The sequence below is a fragment of the Anas acuta genome, chromosome W (assembly GCF_963932015.1).
Source record: "Anas acuta chromosome W, bAnaAcu1.1, whole genome shotgun sequence".
In the NCBI taxonomy this organism is placed as follows: domain Eukaryota; kingdom Metazoa; phylum Chordata; class Aves; order Anseriformes; family Anatidae; genus Anas; species Anas acuta.
The window spans coordinates 13728256-13755790 of record NC_089016.1 but is presented as its reverse complement, the minus strand read 5'-3'; the positions used below and the strand labels follow the sequence as shown (position 1 = coordinate 13755790).

The 27535-nt window shown below is 40.8% G+C and overlaps 1 protein-coding gene across 14 annotated transcripts in view; it reads right to left on the bottom strand.

The window, feature by feature from the left end:
• The window catches only part of LOC137846960 (kinesin-like protein KIF2A), a 170854-nt gene that overhangs the window by 69197 nt on the left and 74122 nt on the right, over positions 1 to 27535 (bottom strand). For 11 of the 14 annotated variants that reach the window (XR_011090678.1, XR_011090677.1, XR_011090679.1 and 8 more), the window contains 7 exons: positions 17265 to 17384; positions 16802 to 16856; positions 14254 to 14376; positions 13632 to 13732; positions 9074 to 9169; positions 8539 to 8593; positions 2545 to 2707 (listed from right to left, as the gene is read on the bottom strand). Coding sequence is in view for 11 of the 14 variants with exons in the window: in XM_068665087.1 (XP_068521188.1) it covers positions 2545 to 2707; positions 8539 to 8593; positions 9074 to 9169; positions 13632 to 13732; positions 14254 to 14376; positions 16802 to 16856; positions 17265 to 17384 (713 nt within the window). In the remaining 3 variants the exon portion in view is untranslated. The remainder of the gene's footprint in view (positions 1 to 2544; positions 2708 to 8538; positions 8594 to 9073; positions 9170 to 13631; positions 13733 to 14253; positions 14377 to 16801; positions 16857 to 17264; positions 17385 to 27535) is intronic. The other 3 variants (XM_068665093.1, XM_068665092.1, XM_068665089.1) reach the window with 2 other exon arrangements.

The window sequence follows — 27535 nt, the reverse complement described above, 5'->3', positions numbered from 1 at the left end:
TATTAAAGAAAACTTGTAACTCAGATTTGTGGTTCAAGGACTCAAAAATACTTAAAAAGCAGCTTAGGCAAAATAAAAATACTAAAAAAAAGAATAGCAGATTTCTCCAAGACAAACTGAAAAATGTATTTCTGTATAGAAATATAGCAAGTAATTTTATCTTACTGAAGAAAAATTGATTTTTTTCCCCGCTAGAGAGTCCAGTATGATACCTATTCTTGCTCTCAATTCTGTTATTAAAGGAGAACTTGAAACAAACTATCTTTCAAATAATAATCAATATTGTACCATCTGAGGGAGGAAAAAAAGCCTGTACTACTACATAGGCCAGAGACTTACTATTTCAGTATGAATACAATCATCTTTTAATATTTTCTTGTATTACCATTAATTTATTATGTAACTAATAAAAATCATCCAGAAGAAAATGAATACAAAAATATGGTAATGTTGTATGCCAAAAATACCTTTCACGATTAAATGATATGCTCACAAAGATAAATGAGGAATAACAGGAAGGATGGAGATTAAAGAACTGGTTGTTAGGCAGGAGGAAATCTATTGCAAGAGGCACACATTACCAGGTAGATGGCTATCCCACAGCTCTTCTGTATAAAGAAAGAAAAGATGCTGCCAACAGACAAACATTAGAGAGAAATCTCCAAGGGCATATCTTTACTGCAGTTTACGCTAATGAAAGTCTCTTAAACTAACAGACTGCTGGAGAGCAGCTCTGCAGAGAGAGTCCTGGGAGTCCTGGTGGACATCAGGCTGACCATGAGTCGGCAATGTGCCCTTGTGGCCAAGGAGGCCAACGGTATCCTGGGCTGCATTCAGAAGAGTGTTGCCAGCAGGTCAAGGGAGGTGATCCTCCCCCTCTACTCAGCCCTGGTGAGGCCATGTCTGGAGTATTGTGTCCAGTTCTGGGCGCCCCAGAACAAGAGGGACATAGAACTACTGGAGCGAGTCCAGAGGAGGGCTATGAAGATGATTAGAGGACTGGAGCACCTGTCATTCAGGGACAGGCTGAGAGAACTGGGCCTGTTTAGCCTGGAAAAGAAAAGACTGAGGGGAGACCTCATTAATGTATATAAATATCTGAGGGGAGGCTGTCAAAAGGATGGAGCCTTTTCAGTTGTGCCCAGTGACGGGACGAGAGGCAACGGGCACAAACTGAAGCACAGGAGGTTCCAGATGAATAGGAGAAGGCACTTCTTTACCGTGAGGGTGACAGAGCACTGGAACAGATTGCCCAGAGAGGTTGTGGAGTCTCCTTCTCTGGAGATATTCAAAACCTGCCTGGATGCCATCCTGCGCAACGTGCTCTAGGTGATCCTGCTAGGGGGGTTGGACTAGATGATCTTCAGAGGTCCCTTTCACTCCCACCCATTCTGTGATTCAATGACTAAACTGATTTGCCTTTTGCTCTCATTCTAATTATATCAAGCATAAGACACAAATTTTCATTTTCAAGGCCTTTTAACAAATCTTTTACTTTGTATTTTCTCTTATCTACCAACAGCACGTTAGCATCCAGCATCAATCAGGCTACAATGCCAACTTTCACTTCTTAGCTTTTGGATTAAAAACAAGAATTAAAATATTTCTGTTACTACTCCTTAAGGTTATGGGAAGCATTTTCAAAGCATAAGGAAAGTTATTTTCATCAAATTCCTTTCTAATATCAATATTCCTTGCAAAAAGTTTCACTATATTTACACTGCATTCCAAAATTATGACCTACCATGCTGTCTGACCTTGCTTGCTATTTTATCTAATCCATTTAGTGACTGGTACAAGACAGTTACTTCTGAATAAGTTTTTCAAAGTGCTGTGTGCATTATTCTGTGTTAACCGTGGAAATAAAAGAATAAAGGAAAAAAAAGGAGATCCAAATGTCTTGGGGCTGTGTGTCTTTGTTGATGTTGCTTTTAAAATCAGAAAGCTACAGCACTTTGAGCAAGATTAATTAGCTCCCATGTAGGTCCATGTTACATGAGCTAGATTTCTTGCAACAGACAAATTAGCTCAGGAATCTTAGCAATATGAAAAATGTTGCTCTTGTTTGTTGGTACTTTTCTCCAACCTTTTTTTGATTTATTTCCATCAGTTAATTGTTTTATATCCAAACTGCAATCTATTTGGATATTCAAGTTTCCTGAAGACCAAAAGCATGCCCCATGTGCTGCATACATATTAATCAATAAGAAAATAATGCTGTGGCAGATGGAGTGGCAATATAGTTTTCCAAATATTCAGTCTGAGAAGGCAGGCAATACACATGAGTCTGGCATGGCATGGCTTAGAGAAGGACTGAGAGCAGGACTGAGTTCAACAGAGATGGAGATGACATTGCAGATTAAAAATTCAGGATAAACAGTTAAACTATAAGTATACAGACAAAAGAATGGAGGTAGCAATATATATATCTGAAAACAGAAAATAGGGGTCAAGTCTACGACCAAGGGAAGCCCACAGTTACTGACATGGGAGATAAATGAGAAAAAAGATTTGCCAAAAAAAAAAAAAAGCATATACACATACCTGTAAACCATTTCATTAGGAGCCGTGTCATCAAAGGCATAATCAAAACGAAAAGTTTGGTTTTCTAGGTACCTTGTTAAATCCACCTTTTGTTTTGGCTCATGTACCATCACAACATCTTTACTAGGAATTGTTATTACATCAAGGTCTTTCGTTAAAGTTTCTACAAAATAAGTGAAATATATATTTATCTAGACACACATCTTTTTATTTTTTTTTTCATTGTTTACACTCCTATAACATCTCAGATAACACAGCTCCTCCAAGTAACAACAGTGCAATGAACTTGGGCTTCTGATACCTAGTTAATAATCTACTAAGTAACAGATTTCATTTTGGAAGTCTAATCATCCTATTCTACCAACAGCTAGAAATTAAAGAAAGATGTTACAAAGTTGATTAGAAAACCAAAGATCATTTATTTTAGCTTGTTATGTATTCTATAATTACACTTTCCATGGATTTCTTTTCCTGGGGCTTATGAACTCTTTTATAGATTACTGCCATATCCTGTGAGTTATTATAAATAACTTCTCTACTGGAGAAACTGGACGCTGTAGTCTACTACCGCTTGGACTGTCCAACTTAAAAAAAGAAATTAACATCCTTAGAATAATTCTCTTTATTTTAAAATTTTATCTTTTTATTTTCCTTAAATCCTAAAGTTATAATAATACTATCACAGTTTCCAAAAAGGAAAATACTGCTTTCATTCTACATGGAGATTTCCATTTGTATATTCCTTCTGGAATCTAATGTGCACGTCTTTAATATAGAATTTCTATAGAGTAAAATCCTTTCTTAAAATAATCTTGTAAGCAGAAAAAGTTGAAAATGCTAATGATGCTCCCTATCACTGGGAAAGAACAAAAGCCATCTAGAAGTGATTTCAGTTGAGAGTTCCCAGGTTATAATTACTAAACAGCACTACAATTTATAGCTACTTGTAGGAGATATGAGTTAGCAAAATACAGAGAACCCGGAGATCCATGATATGCACAAAAATAAAGATCCTTTGTGTGTACAGTCAAGATCACTAATGTGTCCTACTTGAATTTATATGCAAAATTTCTTAAGCCATGCAGTTCAAGAATTAGATGTACCTTTATACAATCAGAAATCTTTTCATCAGTTAACATACTGATCAAACAGCACAATGGTTACCATTGTATGATGTTACACACTAACACCAGTATGCATTCAAGTCACAATATAATCAAAATTTCAACTGCACTGCAATAAAATGAAATGCAATTATTCTGCAATAATCACAGAGAAGAAATAAAGAACAGTGGTGAAAAGGAATATATGAAAGAAAGTAACTTATTTACAGAAAAAGCTTTTTAGTTAAAGCAGTCAAAAGCTGATATTTCTTAAAAAATTGTTTGGAATAAGACATTTACCTGCTATTTGTTATAACTCCCAGCTATTTGTTATTACAACCTGTATTACTTGCTGATGAAAATTTGGAGTAGTGTTTCAGAAACCCACCATACATTTCCCAATTCTAAATATATGCCACTGAAATAAAATCTTAAAATATCAGCCTGAAGCCCTACTTCCTGCAAAGTCAATCCACAAAATGTTTGGTGCTGAGAACACCTGAAGTCTTTGGTGATGATTTTGCATGTGCATGAGACTGACAGAAATTGATTTCTACACTTGATTTCTATTAAACGATTTGAACACCTTACAGAATTTCAAAATACAGAACATGAAGAAGGAAAGGTAACATTTTGATGTGTTATTATTGCAATAATAAAGGAAACAACCCCCTCCCCCCCCCTTCGGAGGGTTACATACTAATATCTCTGATTCTTTCATACTCTTCAACTTTAAAATGTGGCATACTGCTTCTTATGAAGTCTCAGAAATAAAGTACGTTTTCAGAAAATTGTATCGTGGGGGTAATGGATTATCTTCACAGTTCCTCCCCAGCACAGATTATTTCATTAATACCTTTTTATTATATCTTATTTTTAAAAATAAAAAATAATTTTAGTGCCAACCTCATTTTTACTCACACGCTCATCTTCCTACAAACTCCTCAGAAATATTTTCTTAATAGCTCCTAACCACTAATACCCAAGGTATGCAACTTGCATAGAATCATATCTCACTTCTGTATTCCAACTTATGCTTAATGACATCTTGCTCTCATTTACTATAATTTCACTTTGTCCATCTTCTGTGCAGGTAGAAGGTAATGTTCTTCCCCAAATGTATCAGATTTCTAAGTCATATTTTATTACAGATAACTTCCAATGCTAAAACAGAAATTGAACTGCTACCAGATTTGTGTGTTGAATGACCTTATTACACAAGTTGTGCAAAATAGTTCCAGGTAACCAGTTTTTGAGATTATGCATTCCTTTCAGATGAATAAAAGAAAAAATACGGGAAACTAAAAAAAAAAAAAAAAAGTAAAAAATAATGTAGAAGCAGCAGCAACATGGAAGGAAAGCAAAGTAACAGAAAAGAAAACTAACAATATACTGACATCAACATATGTTTTCCCTTTCCTATACAATTCTCCCGTATCCCTCTGGATATGCTTGCTCCAGAAAATTCTCAATACGTAGTTCTGACAGTACAAAAATTCTAAATGTATCCCATGTTGTTTCAGAGCCAGAGTGATGCTCTTTGAGTCCTTTAGCTCAATAGAATATAACAAAAATAAATAAATATATATAACAAAAATAAAAGGAAAGAAACAACTTTCAAGATGAAAATCAGCTTAAATTAGTGCTGAATTCAGATAGGTTCCAATTATTTTTCCAAACATTTGCCGTTCTTAATTTCCCACTGAAGTAAAGAACTTCATGGAAAGATTGGGATTAAACTGGTTAAACTAGGTTGGAAGAGACCTTAAGATCATCGAGTCCAACCTCTGACCTAACTCTAACAGTCCCCACTCAGCCATATCCCTAAGCTCTACATCTAAACGTCTTTTAAAGACTTCCAGGGATGGTGACTCCACCACTTCCCTGGGCAGCCTGTTCCAATGTCTAACAACCCTTTCGGTAAAGAAGTTCTTCCTAACATCCAACCTAAAACGCCCCTGGTGCAACTTTAGCCCATTCCCCCTCGTCCTGTCACCAGGCACATGGGAGAACAGACCAACACCCACCTCTCTACAGCCTCCTTTAAGGTATCTGTAAAGAGCAATAAGGTCGCCCCTGAGCCTCCTTTTCTCCAGGCTGAACAAGCCCAGCTCCCTCAGCCACTCCTCGTAGGACTTGTTCTCCAGGCCCCTCACCAGCTTCGTCACCCTTCTCTGGACCCACTCAAGCACCTCCATGTCCTTCTTGTAGCGAGGGGCCCAAAAGTGAACACAGTACTCGAGGTGCGGCCTCACCAGAGCCGAGTACAGGGGGACGATCACCTCCCTAGCCCTGCTGGTCACACTGTTTCTGATACAAGCCAGGATGCTGTTGGCCTTCTTGGCCACCTGAGAACACTGCTGGCTCATATTCAGCCGACTATCAACCATCACTCCCAGGTCCTTCTCTGCCTGGCAGCTCTCCAACCACTCCTCTCACAGTCTGTAGCTCTGCCTGGGGTTATTGCGCCCCAGGTGCAGGACCTGGCACTTGGCCTTGTTGAACTTCATGCAGTTGACCTCAGCCCATCGGTCCAGCCTATCCAGATCCTCCTGCAGAGCCTTCCTACCCTTGAGCAGATCGACACACGCACCTAGCTTGGTGTCATCTGCAAACTTACTGAGGGTGCACTCAATGCCCTCATCCAGATCATCGATGAAGGTATTAAAGAGGACCGGCCCCAGCACCGAGCCCTGGGGAACGCCACTAGTGACCGGCCTCCAACTGGACTTGACTCCATTTACCACGACTCTTTGGGCCCAGCTATCCATCCAGTTTCCAACCCAATGAAGCGTGCGCCAGTCCAAGCCAGTTTCTTGAGGAGAATGCTGTGGGAGACGGTGTCAAAAGCCTTGCTGAAGTCAAGGTAGACCACATCCACAGCCTTTCCCTCGTCCACCCAGCGTGTCACTTTGTCATAGAAGGAGATCAGGTTCGTCAAGAAGGACCTGCCTTACATAAACCCATGATGACTGGGCCTGATCGCCTGCTTGCCCTGCAAGTGCTGCGTGATGACTCTCAAGAGCATCTGCTCCATGAGCTTCCCTGGCACTGAGGTCAAACTGACCGGCCTGTAGTTTCCCGGGTCTGCCCTCCGGCCCTTCTTGTAGATGGGCGTCACGTTTGCTAGCTGCCAGTCAACTGGGACCTCCCACGATAGCCAGGACTGCTGATAAATGATGGAAAGCAGCTTGGCCAGCTCCTCTGCCAGTTCTCTCAGTACCCTTGGGTGGATCCCATCCGGCCCCATTGACTTGTGCACATCCAAGTGCCGTAGCAGGTCGCCAAACAGTTCTTCGTGGATAGTGAGGGCCACCTCCTGCTCCCCATCCCCTTCCGCCAGCTCAGGGTACTGGGTATCCAGAGAACAACCGGTATTGCTGCTAAAGACTGAGGCAAAGAAGGCATTAAGCACCTCGGCTTTTTCCTCATCTCTTGTAACTAAGTTTCCCCCCGCATCCAGTAAAGGATGGAGATTCTCCCTAGTCCTCCTTTTTGTGTTGATGTATTTATAAAAGCGTTTTTTGTTATCTTTAACGGCAGTAGCCAGATTGAGCTCCAGATGAGCTTTGGCCTTCCTAATTTTGTCCCTGCACAGCCTCGCAACATCCTTATAGTCCTCCCTAGTGGCCTGCCCACTTTTCCAAAGATTATAAACCCTCTTTTTTCTCCTAAGCTCAAGCCACAGTTCTCTGTTGAGCCATGCCGGTCTTCTTCCCCGCCAGCTCGTCTTTGGGCACGTGGGGACGGACCGCTCCTGCGCCATTAAGATTTCCCTCTTGAAGAGCGCCCAGCCTTCCTGGACTCCTCTGCCCTTCAGAACTGCCTCCCAAGGGACTCTACCAACCAGTGTCCTCAGCAGCACAAAGTCAGCCCTCCGGAAGTTCAATACAGCAGTTTTACTGGTCCCCTTCCTGGCCTCGCCAAGAATAGAGAACTCCACCATTTCATGGTCACTCTGCCCAAGACAGTTTCCGACCACCACATCCTCCACCAGTCCTTCTCTGTTTGTGAAGAGAAGGTCTAGCGGGGCGCCACCCCTGGTAGGCTCACTAACCAGCTGCATCAGGAAGCTATCTTCCACGCTCTCCAGAAACCTCCTAGACTGCTTTCTCTGGGCTGTGTTGTCTTTCCAGGATATGTCAGGGAAGCTGAAGCCCCCCACGAGAACAAGCGCTGAAGATTTCGCAACTTCTGTCAGCTGCCTGTAGAACTCCTCATCCATCTCCTCATCCTGGTTCGGCGGTCTATAACAGACCCCCACCAGGACGCTAGCCTTGTTGTCCCTGCCGATCCTAACCCAAAGGGACTCGACCTTGTCATTCCTAGCCTCGAGTTCTACAACATCTACAACATATTCCAGTACCTAAAAAGAGGTGTTTAGTGCCATTTCATATGCTCTAGGGTATTTAGCCCAGTCCTGAGCTGCAGTTCCAGGAGATGCAAGTCTCCAGTTTGTCTGTAATCCACTAGCCATAGGATGTCTTGAATACCCTTGGGTACCTAACATCTCACAGGACACCAACATTTAGGCACCACCTGAACTTTTCCCTTAACATCTGATTCAAGACCGCTTGAAAATATATAAAAAAATACATGTATAAAAAAATGTGTAGAAAAGCTTTCATTGGGTAGCTCACCGATCAGGAGTTTACTTAAAAGACAGTTTAAATGAATGATGATCCTAATAGTGACAGTTAAACTACTTTTCTCCCTGTCTTCATCCAGGTTATGATAAATCTATGAATTATATGTGTCCCTCATACATATTGTCTAGTATAACAGAGTTTCATCATTGATTAGTAATTCTAGACCTCGTCAATACAAATAATATTGCTATCAGAAGCAGCTTTTCAGAGAAAGAATTCTGGAAAATCTTAAGCAGTCATACCTTTTTTATTGAGTGGTCGTTTTCGTACACAAACACATATCCTGTGCTCATCAATCTATAAAAGAAAGAATCTTTCAGTGAACTATACCTCAGTTCCAGTTGCAGGATATTTTACCTCTGTTTTTTAATTAATTAACTAATCATTTAAATTAAGAAATTTCCAATTCAGGAGTCATCTGAATGTACAAAAGCCCACCATGTTTGCACAATAACCAAGAAACTGAAAGGGAGAACCATACATTAAGAATAACCAAACTCCCTGTAGATAATGATCTGATCCTGTAGAGTACATGGTACATCTTGCAACACAGTAAGCAAACCAAGCTGTAACAGGGTGGATACACCATTGAAATGGTCTGATAACATCACTTAAGGATTCTGAAAAAATAAACCCATGCTATAAAGAATACTAATATACACTAAGTTACTTATTTTTTATGTTTACAGGCAGAAGTATATTCATACACTGAAAAAAAAAAAAAAAACACAGAAAAACATACAGACACAGAATTTCCACATAGCCTGGGGTACTTACAGGATCAGCAGTTGTCAGTGGTCTATAATCCAAACTTCCCCTGAAATCTCTTATCATACACATAATTTCATAATTTGGGTTTGTAGCATCAACATCCTAGGGAGGTAAACAACAAAATTTCTTACATTTTTACATGAAATGGACTAATTTCAATGCCTTCTAAATTTACTTAAAAGAAAAATAAAATATACATTAACTGATGTTCTGATGAAGGTAATCTACTGATCATAAATGAAAGCAATTATATAACTTTAAAATTTTTGGTTGCCATATAATAGAAAATAATTTTGAATTCAGGACTGTAGTGGGTTTACGTGGCAAGGTTTTGGTAACGGGGGCGCCATAGGGCTGGCTTCTGTGAGAAGAATCCAGAAGCTGCACCATGTTAGATAAGGGCCCCGTCGCTGGCCAGAGCCAGGCCAATAAGCGATGTTCGTGCCTCTGTGAGAGCATATTTAAGACAAGGAAAAAAAACTGCTGGGGAACAGCAGCTGGGAGAGAGAGAGGAGTGAGAAACAGCCTTGCAAGTGCCAAGGTCAGTGAAGAAGGAGGGGGAGAGGTGCTCCAAGCGCCGGAGCAGAAGTTCCCTTGCAGCCTGTGGTGAGGACCATGGTGGAACAGGTTGTCCCCCTGCAGCCTATGGTGTACCAAGGTGGAGCAGGGTTCCAAGCTGCAGCCTGTGCAGCCTGCACTGAAGGAGGCTGTGGCCTGTGGAGGACCCCTGCCGGAGCAGATTCCAGGCCAGACCTTTAGCCAGACCTGTAGCCCATGGAGAGGAGACCACGCAGGAGCAGGTAACCTGGCAGGAGCTGCTGCCTGTGGAGTACCTGGACTGGAGCAGTGTGCTCCAGACAGATGGACCCCTTGGTACAGACCCATATCTGGAGCAGTTCTTGAAGAGCCGCTGCCTTTGGGAAGCCCATGCAGGATCAGTTCAGGAAGGAGTGTGTCCCGTGGGAGGGTCCCCACGTTGGAGCAGGGGAAGAGAGTGACCGAGAAGGAGCAGCGGAGATGAAGTGCTATAGATTGACTACAACCCCCATTCCCCTGTTCCCCTGCGCCACTTGGGGGGAGGAAGTGGAAGAGGGTTGATGGGGGGAAGGTGTTTTTGGTTTCTTTCCTTTGTTTCTCACTTCTCTAGCTTGTTATTAATAGGCAATAAATCTTGCTATCTCCCTACTTTGAGTCTGTTTTGCCCATCACAAGAATGGTTGAGCGATCTCCCCATCCTTATCTCAACCCTTGAGCCCTCTGCATTGTGTTTTCTCCCCCTTCCACTTTGAGGAGGGAAAGTGAGAGAGTGGCCATGGTGGAACACGGCTGTCCACCCGAGCAAAACCACCACAAGGACTCACTACACATCTACTTGTAAGGAAGAGAAATGACTCCCACCTTTTGTCAGAATCTTCACACAAAAGAAGCACTACCAAACAAATGCACAACAACAGTGCATGTTTTGGTTTAACTCGGCTGGCAGCTAAGCACCACACAGCCCTTCGCTCCCCCTCCCCCTTCCCTCTCTGGGATGGGGAAAGAGAATCAGAAAGAAATGAAAGCCTGTGGGTTGAGAGAAAGACAGTTTATTAGGTCAGAAAATAAAGGAAAATAATAATAATAATAATGATAATAGTACTACTTAATAATGATAATAGTACTACTAATAATAATGTGTACAAAAGAAGTGATGCACAATGCAATTGCTCACCACCTGCTGACTGATGCCCAGCCTATCCCTGAGCAGCTGCTCCCCCCACCCCAGCCAGCCATCCCATATTAATTGTTCAGTATGACATCAGATGGTATGGAGTACCCCCTTGGCCATTTTGGGTCAGCTCTCCTGGTTCTGTCCCCTCCCAGCTCCTGCTGCACCCCCAGCCTGCCCTCTGGCAGGACAGGGTGAGAAGCTGAAAAGTCCTTGGCTTAGTGTAAGCACTGCTCTGCAACAGTTAAAACATCAGCGTGATATCAACATTCTCATCCTAAATGCCAAACACAGCACCCTACCAGCTACTAGGAGGAAAATTAACTCTATCCTAGCCAAAACCAGGACAATACATTACAGTCAATGCTTCTTAATCTGACATAAGGCAGTCCAACAAACAAATGGATAGACTATTATACAGATACAAAATGCTGGAGAGCACAGTGCAGGTACTCCAGCTGCTCTAAAGGGATTTGAATTGGTTAAAGGAGGCTGATCCTACTACTGGTCCTAAGTTAACTCCTATGGTGACTTGAATCCATTGGAAACTTTTCTAGTACTCCCAGATGCCCCTAAAAGCAGAAGCAATCCAAATATGCTACATCCAAGCTCACAAGCCCTCCCGTCCGTAAATCTGAAACCACAAGTACCTTGGTGAAAAGAGATGTAAGAGCTCACGCATGGAGCCTCCCTAAGCCTTGCTAAGCCAGAGCTGGGCAAACTGCAGAATAACTCAAATGTCTTTCCTGAGAGTTTTTACACCATTTCAGGACAACCCGAGCCAATGGACAACGGTGTTTGTGAGAGCCTCTGTGAGAGCATATTTTAAAAAGGGAAAAAAAAATGCAATGCAACAGCAGCTGGGAGAGTGAGGAGTGAGAAACAGCCCTGCAGACACCAAGGTCAGCACAGAAAGTAGGGGGAGGAGGTGCTCCAGGTACCCCTGTGGCCCGTGGAGCAGTTTGTTCCCCCTGCAGCCCGTGGTGTACCATGGCAGAGCAGACTTCCATGTTGCAACCATGGTGGAGCAGGTGGATCTGGCCTGAAGGAGGCTGTAGCCCATAGAGACCCCCTGCAGGAGCAGGCTCCAGCCTGTGGAAAGGAGCCCATGAAGGAGTAGGTGAGTTGTTGGGAACTACTGCCTGTGGGGGACCCATGTTGGAGCAGTTTGTTCCTAAAAGTTGGTCCCTGTGGTACAGACACATATTTGGAGCAGTTCTTGAAGAGCTGCTGCCCATGGGAAGCCCATGTAGGATCAGTTCAGGAAGGGCTGCATCCCATGGGAGGGACCCCCACATTGGAGCAGGGGAAGAGAGTGACCATGAAGAAGGGTCTCAGATAAAGTGTTATGGACTGACCATAATCCCCATTGCCCGTTCCCCTGAGCTGCTTGGGGGGAGGACGTAGAAGAGGATGGATGGTTGTGTGTTGTTTTTTTTTAAGTTTGCTTTTAGTTTCTCAGTGTTCTAGTCAGCTAGTGATAGGCAATAAATTACATTAATCTCCCTATGCCGAGTCTGTTTTGCCCATGATGATAATTGGTGGGTGATATCCCTGTCCTTCTCTCAACCTTTGAGCCCTTTTCATCATATTTTCTCCCCCTTTCCCTTTGAGAAGGGGGAGTATGAGAGTGGTTGTGGTGGAATTCAGCTGCCCAGCAGGGTAAAAACACTGCACCCTGCTAATCAGTATTTGACTGCACCTTCAAGTTCTTAATCCTAACTACAGTGAAATTAAAACTACTTACAGTAAGTCCATACAAAATGAATTACTGATGAAATGTTACCTCTAAAATTGAGATGCTTATTATGGAAAAAGTATTTCCCTAATGTTCTTCTCTATTTAAAGGTTTTGTCCACTAGAAGACAGTTGCCTAATTATTGCTGGATTTCACAACAGACTACACAAAGCACTGGTAGAGGTCATCAAGACAACCAGAACCTTCTCATGCAGAAGTTTAAGACTCAGGTGAAAAGGAAGTCTTCACAGAAGTGCTGAAGAGAAAACTTTAGGTATAGTACTACATCAAAGAATTTTTAATATATAAACCATTTTTTTCCCCTCACACTTAAAGACATATTAATGTTTTGCATTTGTTTAATTTTGAGAACATGAATTCAACATAGGTCATTTTAGGTGAGTTTAGAAACATCATTAAAGCATGAAGTAAATTGGCTGAATTACTTAGTGGTGGTACTTCTCAAGTCAGTTGTGCATTGGCAGCATCTCTTTAAAGATACTAACACATACAGGCAAGCTTGCCAACAAGATCATACTACTAGTTGTGCTAAAGCTTTTTGTGACAGAAACTAATTTAATATCAAGAGATATTTTTCAGATATTTTTCTCACAGGATTAGCAGCTTCATTTCTTTCACAAAAGTTTCCAACAACTCACTGCCAAGCTGCCTGCATGATGCAAAGCTAAACTATAAATTCATAACAGATTTCAAGTTTGAACAGTGTTTTTTTTTAACCTCAAATATATCTCCTACAAAGCATCGAAGATCATAAAGAACAATTTATAACGTTGAAATATCTCCTGTAGAATAAAAGCCCTATCTAAAAGCCAAAGGCTTGATTATTTTTAAATCAATATGTTTTCACTGAGAAATAGCCATCAGCAGCACTTGATTTTGAAATAACACATGGAAAAATAAGTAATTATTTCTGTAGAGAGCAAAAGAGGGGGAAAAACATCTAATGGTTATCAGAGTGCAACTATGCAGAGTGCAACTATGCACCAAAAATATTTGTCAAACTTATATGCAGGATGAAAATATTTATTTTGAAGTTTATCAGTTCATAAAAAGTATTTAAGAATGAAAAAAGTGCCATCTAAGCACAAAATACTGACCTGAGCTCTTTTTTCTCTAAGTTCCTGCTGTTGTAATCTTCTTTTTTCACGTTTCTCTTGCAATTTTTCAACTTCTTTTACACAATTAGATTTTCTACGTGCTTAGAGAAAATTATATAATTTAAAATATTTTCTGTGTTACATGCATGGATTTAGTATTTACACTACACTTCAATTATATTAATTTATCAATAATTAGAATGCATTTATATCAATTATATATCCAAGCAAATCAGTATTAGTACAAAATAATTACTGCAATTTAATTTCTAAAATTTATAGAGTAAATGAATTAAATTATGGGAATGGGACAATAATTACACAACCAAAAATATAAGGACAGTGACCCTTAAAAACACTTGAACAGATACATGTGAACTCTTGGTTTGTTTTAAAAGAAAGCCCAAGCAATTTAAAACAAACCACATTCATGGTTTAAAAAAATATAAAGGAAAAAAGAATTATAAATACTAGTGCCCCAGTGCTCTGAAAAAGCTTTGTAAGGAAGCCTACAGACAATTGTGTATATAGACCATTTGTCATTTATGGAAAACAACATAATCCAAGAGAATGTACATGTAATGCCAAGAATGAAAGAATCTTTGACACATGGTTTACATACAAGGGGGTCCAAAGTCCTTTTTTGCAGCTTGAACTGGAGATATATCTGGAACACTACCATTCTGTTGTGAGGAGGAAGACTGTTCTGGAAGCCGAGTGGGCCGTGCTCGTGCAGAACCAACCACTGCAGACGAAAAGCACAAAGCTGATCTAGAAATAACATTTCTATCCAGTTTTGAAGTGTTTTAGTATGACAAGATAAAACAAGGACCATTTTGAGACACAACAATTTTGTGGGGCCAGGGGGGACCATATATATGAAAATATATATATGGAAAGTTATTTGTCATATAGATGGAAAGTCAAATGTCATTAAAGACATTTGGTATGCAGCCTTTTTTTATCCTAGTGTTATATACCAACACAACATGAAATACCAATGCTGCCCAAGCATATTTTTAAATTCTCTACTACAGAATTAGTACAACTTATTATATACATAGTGTGTACTTGGAGATATGCTGTCCGTAAGTGCTGCAATTTTATTTATATTGTGATTATGCCCAAAAACACAGCAAGAAAATGACCCTGCTGTTTCACAGTCTCTAGAAATTAGAAAATTGTCCCACACAATAAAATATCTGGAGGCCTACAATATCTGGAGGAATAGAGGGATAGAAATGAAAGGCAGCCAAGTGCAGCTCAATCTACAAGTGAAAAATCAAACCTTTTTGACACCATATTAAAAGGGATATGGATACAATTGACATGTCTACCTAAATTTATGCATGGATTCCCTATGTGATAAGGATGCTAATTTCAAAAAATGCAGAGTGATATCTGTTCCCAGTGAACTCAGCGGGAGTAGTGAGCATGCAAGCCTCTCTGATAGAGCTGAATATTTTAAGTTGTTTTTTCAAAGAGTTGCTTCAAGCACCTCTGCTTCAGCTGGCCAGTTTCTTGTACGTGCTACTAACGAGGTCTGACAGAAAAGCATGAAAGTGAAGGTAACAGCTTTGATTAATAGCTTAGAGATGACATTCCAAAAGCCAGTACAATGTACAACATGGAGACAACTATGGAAACAGGTATCAAATGGGATAGACAAGACAAAGTCCCAAACATCATAGGAGATCTACTTTACAGCATGAATTAACTCCACTAAACAAGACCGTATGCTGAGAAAAGCTTAATTGCAAGATGAACAAAGAACTAATCCTTAGGTAGGCTGTGAACAGTAAGATGCATAGTACCTATTAAAAAGCAAGTTACAAGGTTAAGCCATACGAAACGGATCATTTACTACAAATGACATAGAATGATAGAATATCCCGAGTTAGAAGGGACCCACAAGGATTATAGAGTCCAACTCCTGACTCCACACAGGACCACCTAAAAATCATACCATATGCCTGACAAGTGTTGTCCAAACACTTCTTGAATTCCGACAGGCTTGGTGACATGACCACTGCCCTGGGGAGTCTGTTCCAGTGCCCAACCACCCTCTCAGTGAAGACCCTTTTCCTAACATCCAGCCTGAACCTCCCCTGTCACAGCTTCATGCCATTCCACTGGGTCCTGTCGCTCCCTCCTCGTGCCTGCCCCACCGCTTCCCCTTGTGAGGAAGCTGTAGATCACGATGAGGTCTTCCCTCAGTTTCCTTTTCTCTAACCTGAACAAACCAAGTGACTTCAGCTGTTTCTCATACATCTTCCCCTCTACACCCTTCACCATCTTTGTAGTCCTCTTTTGGACACTCTCTAATAGTTTTGTCTTTCTTATACCGTGGCACCTAAAACTGCACACAGTACTTGAGGTTAGGCCTCTAAAAACTTGTATAGATGTGAGGACAGCTCATCAATAAAATCTTTTTTTTTTAACGAATCTTTTTTACTCGTCTGCCCACCTGAGTAAAACCACCACAAATGGCACTAGATTAATGTCTGAAAGAATCATTGCCATCACCAATACAAGATAATTATGCTCAGTACAGGAGACAAAATGAGAACATTAAGCAATAACTATTTCTTCTCATATTATAGATGCATTACATCTGTAGTCATCTAACACATAGTTCATTTCACCTATCCACCTGTGATAATTCCACATTTTTAATAGATTTTTCTGTAGGGAAATAATGTGTAGGGTTTAAATGTTCTTTCAATTAATGTTTATACACAGACTGTTAGAAAATTAAGCTTAAAAATTGAAAGAGTAAGAATTCTAAGTGCACTACTTATAGTATATTGAAACACTCAAGCTAAAGCAAACTGAGGATGTTTTAATTTGAAAAAGTCCACGCATCATTTATTGTAGGATAATTAACTTCAAATTTTTGTACCTTTAGTTCATTCACAAATTCACAAATTTCCTAATGCTATATTGCTTAAACTTACACATAAATAATATTTATACAGTACCTATTCCTAAATACACATAGAAGTAATTCTAGGAATGATGTACCTACATCAATTCTAGGAATGATGTTCTACGTCACATGCGTACATACTGAATTAGAAATGCAGTTTTTTTAAAGAATTTTAGATGAGCAGGAGGTTAAAATGTTCCCATATATTTGCTTCCTTGAAATGGAAAGATATAACATTTACCTCTGTTATCTCTAGCAGAGGTATCATTCTTAATAGGTGCCACAGCTCGTCGACTCTATAAAGAAAGAAATCTCCATTATTTGATCACCTTATTATTGAAAATGTAAACTGCAGCCCCACCTCTGTTTCTAACACAACATCAGCAATACAGAGAGGTAATTATTTCCAAATCCCTCCTTGAAGAGTCTTGGGTGGAGACTGCTATATGTACTTTTTCAAATCAACCTTCTTTTGTATATTTTTCCTTGAACTATACCTTGTTATATTAATATTAGTCCCCAACTCCCTCCTTGCCAAACCTGTTCATAGAAAATTTTTAGAAATCCTTTTTTACCTATGGTGAATGGGGAACACATTTATCAAGTAGCTCCACAAACAAAAATTAGATTTAAAAATTAAAATATAACAAAATTACAGAAGTCATGTAAGTTTAATATGAACGTGTTACATAGGTACTACCAACCTTCACAATTCTATTTACTTTGGCTAATGGAATAGGTGGTGGTGGTGTCTCTGGACTAGGTTCAGTATCATCATCAGGTGCAAGATCTGGATTAAGTGAAAATATGCTCTCCAGGTCAATCTGTTTAAAAGAATATAAAAAGATGAGTCTAAGAACAAATTAATCCTCTCCATTTCTGCTGTTATGTTTGAGTATAAATAATAAATACATTTAGTGTTTTTACCTCACAATTGGTTATTTCTATAACCTGATGTTGTGGTTTAACACAACAGGCAACTGAGCACCACAGAGCACTTCGCTCACTCCCTGCCAGTGGGATGGGGTAGAGAATCGAAAAAAAGGGTTGAGACAGACAATTTAATAAGACAGGAAAAAATAGTAAATTAAATAATAATAATAATATATATATATAAATAAAAGAAGTGATGCACAATGCAATAGCTCACCACAGGCCAATGATGCCCAGCAAGTCCCTGAACAACAGTAGCTCCCCCTCCAACCCCAGCCACATCCCCCTAGTTTTATTCTTCCAGTTGTTATCATTCCACTTGATGTCATATGGTATGGAATATCCCTTTTGCCAGTTTGGGTCAGCTGTCCTGGTTCTGTCTACTCCCAGCTTTTTGTGCACCCCCAGCCTCCTCGCTGGCAGGGCAGTATGAGAAGCTGAAAAGTCTTTGGTTTAGTGTAAGCACTTCTCTGCAACAACTAAAACATCAGTGTGTTCTCAGCATGAATTTTCTCCTAAATAAAAAACACAGCAACATACCAGCCACTATAAAGAAAATCAACTCTATCCTAACCAAAACCAGGATAATACCCACCCTTTATTGCATATGATTTATGTCAGGCTTGGGTCTCAAACTTTCCAGTACATCCCAATTAATCACCACAAACTTTCCTGTCTTCTGATATATACACACAGATATTCCTTTGGTGTATGGGTCATCCCTCTAAAATGTCCGTTGAATTTGTTTAGTCCATGACTTTGGGTTCCATCTGTCATAGCAGTCCATCAGGGCAGGAGAGATGATGAATGGTGTTGGATTGTTCCATGCAGAGGCCAGCTCTGGTTCCAATACTGTTGCGCTTGTCCAGTTCTATCACCACTGCAATTTGCTTGGTTCCATCAAAATTCATTTGTCATTATCTGGGTGACTCTTACTGTGATACTATTAATATGGCATACACCAATCATAGTAGTGATGACATGCAGTATCATATATCAATATCATATGATTCAAATCATGGGCTATTCTCACCCAACATTAAATCCCCTTGAGGTACACATTGGACTTCCCCATCGTTCCGCATTATCCATCAAATGCACCCAGGTCCCTGAGCAAAAGCAGTCCCACCGATGGGTTTGTCTTTCCTGAGGCAGGATAAACACAGACTGCCTTCACCAACGTGTTCTTTACATGCACTACAGGGACTTTATCCCCTTTTACAGTACGTAACAGGTTTCACTGGGCAGGTCCGGGTTGGTTGGCAGTGTTGACTAACCAGGTGGCCTTTGCCAAATGTGTATCCCAATGTTTGAATGTTTCAACACCCATGGCTCTCAGCATAGTCTTTAACAGTCCATTATAGCACTCGATTTTCCCAGAGGCTGGTGCATGATAGGGGATGTGATACACCCACAGTACAATGTTCTTTAGTCCAAGTGTCTATGAGGTTGTTTTGGACATGAGTCCCATTGTCTGACTCAATTCTTCCTGGGGTGCTGTGTTGCCATAAGACTTGTTTTTCAAAGCCCAGGATAGTGTTGTGGGCAATGGCATGGGGCACAGGATATGTTTCCAGCCATCCAGTGGTTGCCTCCACCATTGTAAGCACATGGCGCTTGCCGTTGCGGGTTTGTGGGAGTGTGATATAATAAATCTGCCATGCCTTCCCATATTTCAGCCATTGTCCTCCAAACCAAAGTGGCTTTAATCTCTTGACTTGCTTGATTGCAGCATGTTTCACATTCACGGTTAAATAAAATAAAATAATAAAGAACTCACACTTATGTTGCCAGTCCAGATCCACCTGAGCCACTTCAGTACTAGCAGTCTGATCGACCTGCTGGTTATTTTGATGGTCTTCAGTGGCCGGACTCTTGGGTACGTGAGCATCTATGTGGCATACTTTTACAAAACAGGTTCTCTACCCAGGCAGCAATATCTTGCCACAATGTGGCAGCGCAGATGGGTTTGTCTCTGCATTGTCAGTTGCTCTGCTTCCATTGCTGTGACCACCCCCACAGGGCATTTGCTGCCATCCATGAATCAGTATAGAGAGGGAGCACTGGCCACTTTTCCCATTCAGCAATATCTATAGCCAACTGGATGGCCTTCACTTATGCATATTGGCTCAGTTCACCTTCTCCTTCAGCAGTTTCTGCAACTTGTGTAGGACTCCAGACAGCAACCTACCACCAATGATGCTTTCCCACAATATGACAGGACCCATCAGTGAACAGAGCATATTGCTTCTTATCTTCTGCTAGTTTACTATACAGTGAGGCCTCTTCAGCACACGTCACCTCCTTCTCTAGCGATATTCCAAAGTCCCTGACCTTGGGACAGTCCATGATCACTTCCAAGATTCCTGGGCGACTGAGATTTCCTATTTGAGCCTGTTGTGTGATAGATATAACACCCTTACTTCACATAGCATCAGTTGCGTGATGTGTAGAGAGTCCTGCACAGCACCAGCAGTTGGGGTGACAAGAAAGCTTGTGTTTCCATTTTGAAACTTTGCAGAGACATAGCTGTTATTTTTTTTATCACATCCATTGGAATCTGACAACTTCAGTCTTGCCATTTTATTCCTAAAAACTGTATCTCCTGTGCAGGTCCTTTGACCTTACTCTGTTTAATGGCAAAATCAACTTTCAGGAGACTTGGATTATTTTCTTCCCTTTCTCAAAAATTTCTGCCATGTTGCCCCACGCAATCATGTCATTAATATATTTCAGGTGTTCAGGAGCTTTCCCCTGTTCCAGTCTGGATCAGTCCATGTCAAATGGTAGGGCCATGATTCTAGCCCCAGGGCAGTCGATTCCAGGTGTACTGGACGCCCCTCCAAGTGAAAGCAAACTGTGGCCTACACTCTATTGCTAAAATGATGGAGAAAAATGCATTAGCGATATCAGTTGTGGCATACCACTTGGCTGCCTTTGACTCTAGTTCGTATTGAAGTTCTAGCATGTCCGGCACTGCAGCACTCAGCGGTGGCGTGACTTCATTCAGGTCATGATAGTCTCCATTAGTCTCCACTCTCCAGTTAGACTTTCACTCTGGCCATATGGGACAATTAAAGAGCGAGCAAGTCTTGCTGATCACTCCTTGGCTCTCCAGACAATGAACCAACTCATGAATAGGAATCAGGGAGTCTCTGTTGGTACGATATTGCCACCAGTGCACCATTGTAGCAATTTGCACTTGCTGTTCTTCAACCCTCAGCAATCCTACAGCAGAAGGGTCTTCTGAGAGACCAGGCACGGCAGAAAGCTGCTTAATCTTCGTGCTCAAGGAAGCTATGCCAAAAGCCCATCAGTACCCTTTTGGACCCTTGAAGTACCCTCTCTTGAGGTAGTCTATGCCAAGGATGCACAGAGCTTCTGGGCCAGTCACAATGGGGTGCTTGTGCCACTCATTCCTAGTTAGGCTCACTTCAGCGTCTGATGCAGTTAACTGTGTGGAATAATTGCCTGAGGTGACTTGGAAATTAACTTATAATACCAAAACACAACTCCATTCCAAAGTCTACCCGCTTATGGGAATTGACAGGGTGGTAACAGAATTGGAAGAAAGAGGCATTATTAAAAGGACCTATTCACCCTACAATTCACTAGTGTGGCCAGTAAAGAATGTACTTAACTACCTGCTGGGTTTAAACTGAAACAGTCCTTTCTAGTGCCCAAAGTGGGGCACTGTTGCGGTTTAACCTAGCAGGAAGATAAGCACCACAAAGTCATTCGTTCCCCCCAGGCAGTTTAAAGACAGTTTAATAGGACAGGTAGGGAGTAGGACGTATCCCCTTTGAGTTGCTAGAACTCCAAGGACAGTTTCTGCACAGCATTCGGTTTGAGTTGGTGGAATTCTTGAGAGAGATTCTCCACAGCTGAGACACAGGACCCATAGGACCCAAAAGGAGGAACAGAAACATTCTTTGTACTGCCAGAGTTGGCCAGCCAGTTTATCCACCGTGGGCTCTTCTAAGTCTTCCCAGGTCATTACTGCCAATGAATTGGCATACAACAACAGTGCGCTCCGTACAAATTTCTGCCACATGGGTCGTGTGCACTTGACTTCATCTGGATCTCTGGGAATCTGTTCATTGTTGTGAGAAATATCCCAATAATTTTCTAAGACAGGGTCTCTTGTGAAGCTGATTTATTCACAATTGCAATGGCAGGTGTCCTGCAAGGAGGGGTGTGCAGCAGAAGTGTATCGTAGCCCTATATCCCCTATTACCCGATGCTTGATTCCTCACTGGCTGAGTACTATAGGTTCACAACCTACCCGACGCTTGTTACTATGCCCTGTATGTGCAGTTTTATATAACCAACTTTTCATTTCTCCTTTTCTCTTTTGGAACCAGAGGGGTCCATGATTTTGTAGCTTCTTGTTCTTGCTGATTCAACAAATACTTGTCTTGTTTTTCTTAGCCATCCTCCTTATTTTGGGACAGTAGGACCTTCCACTGTCCCCTTATCCGCTTAACATTCCCCCCACTGTTATGCCTGCGCAATCACTTTTAAATATGCAAAGTTAGTGGAATTTTACACTGCAAAAACATAACTTTAAGTCTTACGCTTCCCCGTTCGTCTTTTCTTACTCCTATTGTGACTTGGAAATTAACTTATAATACCAAAACACAACTCCATTCCAAAGTCTACCCGCTTATGGGAATTGACAGGGTGGTAACAGAATTGGAAGAAAGAGGCATTATTAAAAGGACCTATTCACCCTACATTTCACTAGTGTGGCCAGTAAAGAAACCAACCAGGCAATGGCATTTTATAGTAGATTACAGTTAAATGCTAATACCACACCTTTAACTGCCACAGTTCTGAACATGGCAGAAATAGTGACATTGATACAAGTCACTGCCCATCCTTGGATGGGTGCCTTAGATGTTAAAGATATGTTCTTAATGATTCTTCTTGAACAGGATAAAGCACAGTTTGCTTTCACATGGAAAGGAATCCAATATACTTGGATTATACTATTATACTATAATAGGCTTCTTCAAGGATATAAACATTCCCCCACAATTGCTCACAATGCTTTTGCAAAAATCTTAGCAGAGATTCCTGTTTCACATCCTGATAGAGGGAAAAAGTCAGGAAAGTGTAAGAGACACAATGGAAAACACTCAGAGAACACTGCTCAACTAAACCCCTATGCATGGGAAGCCAAAGATTGTTCAGGAAATGTACACCGGATTAGCACGCAGTGGGTCTCACCCTCTTTTTAATCCTGCTGGTTGAATACAACCAAGCATATTTTATTTCCTTTTGTGTTCACAGGAATCCTGAGTGAACTGCATGTGGACAGCTGGAGAATCACAAATCAGCAGTTTGGATTGCTAAAACTATGCTTCACCCTGACCTTAATGCAAACCCATTTGGTTTGTAGCCAGAAAGACCCAGAATGGCCATGGTCCCAAGCCCATGTTAAATACGCTGGAATTATGGGAACACGTGCCGTCAGGGAAAACTTAGTTACTGTGGTTGTGCATGGAGCTGAGACATCTCACTGTGACATCTCATAATGACCCTTGGAACCATGCATTGTCACAGTATAGTGCAAGTGTTGGAACATCTCAAAACAAAAAGGACCTAAATCTCACTACTTCAGTTTTACATGTAAACAAAATATTTTCAAAAGATGAATGGAGTTGTAATGATTCTCTTTGGATGGCTGATCTCCAAGCCACTTCAGGCCAGACAATACAAATCAGTTGCCGAATAACTAATGGGTCTACTTACAATAGGCCGACTGAAATTAAGACAATTTATGCTGATTCTTCCAGACCCAAAAATTATAGTACTGATTGTAACAAAATAACTGAACCAAATTCCGACTGTTGGCACAATTTTACTTTCACCAAACCTATAATCATGTACCATCTTTGGGGTTACAGAGACACCAAATTACTATTTGAATTTATGATCGTTACAGCAACATCTATGTCAACTGCAAAGGGTAAGAAGTCTCTGCCCCCACAGATGTTTGAAATTGTACCAACTCTGCCTCCCATTAATCTAACTCCTTCCATCTTCAACACAGGTCCTTACCTAATTAAATATGTGGGCCAATAAAAGGTTCTCTTTAACCCTAGCTGGTATCTAAAAAGGGTAGAGCTAGTGCTGCGCATTAATATCTCAGAAATCAACTCAAGATTTACCACCTTTTTGAGAACTGCCTACACCAGCTGGTTATCAGGGTTACATGGACGTTCTCTGAAACAATCTCAGCGCATGCCACGAGATGCCACTGGATTATTGGGAACAGGAATAGGTATATTAAATAGCATTGATGCCAAGGTCCTAATGAGTAGAATAACTGCTACTACAGATGACCTAAGGAAATTGGAACGACTGATAAAATCACCCTTATCGGCCTTAGGAGCAAGCCAATGGCTCCTATCAGACATTTTACCCCACTGGAAACAAATTGAAGAAAATGATAATCAATTAATTGTAAATACCCTCGGAAAAACCCAAGGTGATACTTCCCTTGCCTTGAGTTGTATCCAAGTGCATTTATGGATACAGTCTGTAGCAGCACCTATTATTAGAGAGGGAGGAACCTTACCCATTGAAATTTGAAAATTCATAGAATCATAGAATCATAGAATGGCGGCTTGGGTTGGAAAGGACCTCAAAGATCATCTATTTCTAACCCCCCTGCCATAGACAGGGACGCCACCCACTAGATCAGGTTGCTCTGATTTATTGATTTGGGATAATGCTTCAGAATTTGAAGAAGAGTTTGAAGCATGATGGCAATTAGTCAACTTTACCTATTATGCAGAAAGTGATAAATTTATTGCCTTTATACTTACCATAAGCAATGCCACAGTATACAATATATATCCAATTATTGCATTAGGACTCAATCATAATGAAACTATACTCTATCCTAAGGAGCATAAACTATGGGCCCATCGAAAGGGAGGAAAGTGGCAGATGATTGATGTAAATGCATGTATTGTGTGCAAACAAAAAGGCTTCATTTGTGAAAGTAACACTCTCGAAGCCCAAGACATCTGCCTTGACACTGAACAAAACATTTGTCACTTTGAGATATATCCCAATGAAACCCCTGAAACTGTACTTGTATATATTGGAAAAGGCTGTTTGCATGAGAACCCATTGTGATTCTATAGTCATAGATAATACTACTGTAGATACAAGTAATCACTCGAATGTTTGTGTTTGTAATTTTACCAAAATTCTAGGATGTGATTTTAGTTACTCAGCTTCCGTCACCTCTTACCAACTTATTACATCCAGTTATACTCTACTTCATGACCTGCTGCCTACCCCTATTGGTATTAACCTTACACTGGTGAAGAAACTACTACAACAGTTGCTGAAACACGTGCAGGAAAATGAACAAAAGACTCTGATTACTGTCCATCATGATATAGAAAAAGTACATCAAGTGTTGGAAGGAGTGAAGGATGAAAAACACTGTTGGTGGGACACTTTGTTTTGATGATTGCCAACTGCCACAGGAATCTTCAACAAGATGCTTCACCCTGTTTTTGTTTTATTAATACTCACTGTATTGTGTTTCATATTGACAGTATCCCTGTATGTCAAACTTTGGATTATGATGAAACGTATGTTTCATCTAGTATCCCTACAAGATGTACATATACTCGATAACCCTCATCACAAGGACATATGTGATACACCCGATACATTCCAAATGTCCTGAATCTTGAGTGACTATAGTCATGGGGTGGATGGTGTGGAATAATTGCCTGAGGTGACTTAGAAATTAACTTATATTATAATATCAGAACACACCTCCATCCCAAAGGCTACCCGCCTCCAAGGTGTAACCATGCCTCACTGAGCTTGCTCTTTAATTTTTTTTCTAGTCTATACCTTTAAAAACAAAGCAAGAAGATTTCGCACCAATCATAACAAATGTATGTGTGACTAGTATCATTCAAGCTCCACCTAAAAGACAGAAAATTATATAAATTAGCTTCAGGGAGAGAAGATGTTAGGGAAGATACCATCGCGAAAGATACCTTCTGTGTTCTGGGGTCAGTCGACAGGCTGAGTCTGTCTTCTCCTCCACTGGAAAGCATTTGAGTAAGATTCGTACACTTGGTTATGCCAAGTGCCTCCCCAGGAAACTTAGAAATCTCTATAGAGTCTCTTTATATCTTTTAACGCATTTGTAGCCAGGCTGTGTTACTCATAATTTTGGGATTTGCACGTGCTTTACAGACAGTGAATTTATCACCAGCAATCCAAAGAACCTGTGAACATGTTGCTTTAATGAATTGCACAACTGACCAATCTAGCCGTGGTAATTCTCATTGAATGTGACCAAACTCTTTAAGTGTGGCCATGGTAGTTCATGGAATGCGACTAGACTGAGGGTATATTATGTTATTTGTGCATCTGTACTCATAGAATCATAGAATATCCCGAGTTGGAAGGGACCTATAAGAATCATTGAGTCCAACTGCTGGCACCACATAGGTCTACCCAAAAATTCAGACCATATACGTCTTCCCAGGTCATTACTGCCAATGAATTGGCATACAACAACAGTGCGCTCCGTACAAATTTCTGCCACATGGGTCGTGTGCACTTGACTTCATCTGGATCTCTGGGAATCTGTTCATTGTTGTGAGAAATATCCCAATAATTTTCTAAGACAGGGTCTCTTGTGAAGCTGATTTATTCACAATTGCAATGGCAGGTGTCCTGCAAGGAGGGGTGTGCAGCAGAAGTGTATCGTAGCCCTATATCCCCTATTACCCGATGCTTGATTCCTCACTGGCTGAGTACTATAGGTTCACAACCTACCCGACGCTTGTTACTATGCCCTGTATGTGCAGTTTTATATAACCAACTTTTCATTTCTCCTTTTCTCTTTTGGAACCAGAGGGGTCCATGATTTTGTAGCTTCTTGTTCTTGCTGATTCAACAAATACTTGTCTTGTTTTTCTTAGCCATCCTCCTTATTTTGGGACAGTAGGACCTTCCACTGTCCCCTTATCCGCTTAACATTCCCCCCACTGTTATGCCTGCGCAATCACTTTTAAATATGCAAAGTTAGTGGAATTTTACACTGCAAAAACATAACTTTAAGTCTTACGCTTCCCCGTTCGTCTTTTCTTACTCCTATTGTGACTTGGAAATTAACTTATAATACCAAAACACAACTCCATTCCAAAGTCTACCCGCTTATGGGAATTGACAGGGTGGTAACAGAATTGGAAGAAAGAGGCATTATTAAAAGGACCTATTCACCCTACATTTCACTAGTGTGGCCAGTAAAGAAACCAACCAGGCAATGGCATTTTATAGTAGATTACAGTTAAATGCTAATACCACACCTTTAACTGCCACAGTTCTGAACATGGCAGAAATAGTGACATTGATACAAGTCACTGCCCATCCTTGGATGGGTGCCTTAGATGTTAAAGATATGTTCTTAATGATTCTTCTTGAACAGGATAAAGCACAGTTTGCTTTCACATGGAAAGGAATCCAATATACTTGGATTATACTATTATACTATAATAGGCTTCTTCAAGGATATAAACATTCCCCCACAATTGCTCACAATGCTTTTGCAAAAATCTTAGCAGAGATTCCTGTTTCACATCCTGATAGAGGGAAAAAGTCAGGAAAGTGTAAGAGACACAATGGAAAACACTCAGAGAACACTGCTCAACTAAACCCCTATGCATGGGAAGCCAAAGATTGTTCAGGAAATGTACACCGGATTAGCACGCAGTGGGTCTCACCCTCTTTTTAATCCTGCTGGTTGAATACAACCAAGCATATTTTATTTCCTTTTGTGTTCACAGGAATCCTGAGTGAACTGCATGTGGACAGCTGGAGAATCACAAATCAGCAGTTTGGATTGCTAAAACTATGCTTCACCCTGACCTTAATGCAAACCCATTTGGTTTGTAGCCAGAAAGACCCAGAATGGCCATGGTCCCAAGCCCATGTTAAATACGCTGGAATTATGGGAACACGTGCCGTCAGGGAAAACTTAGTTACTGTG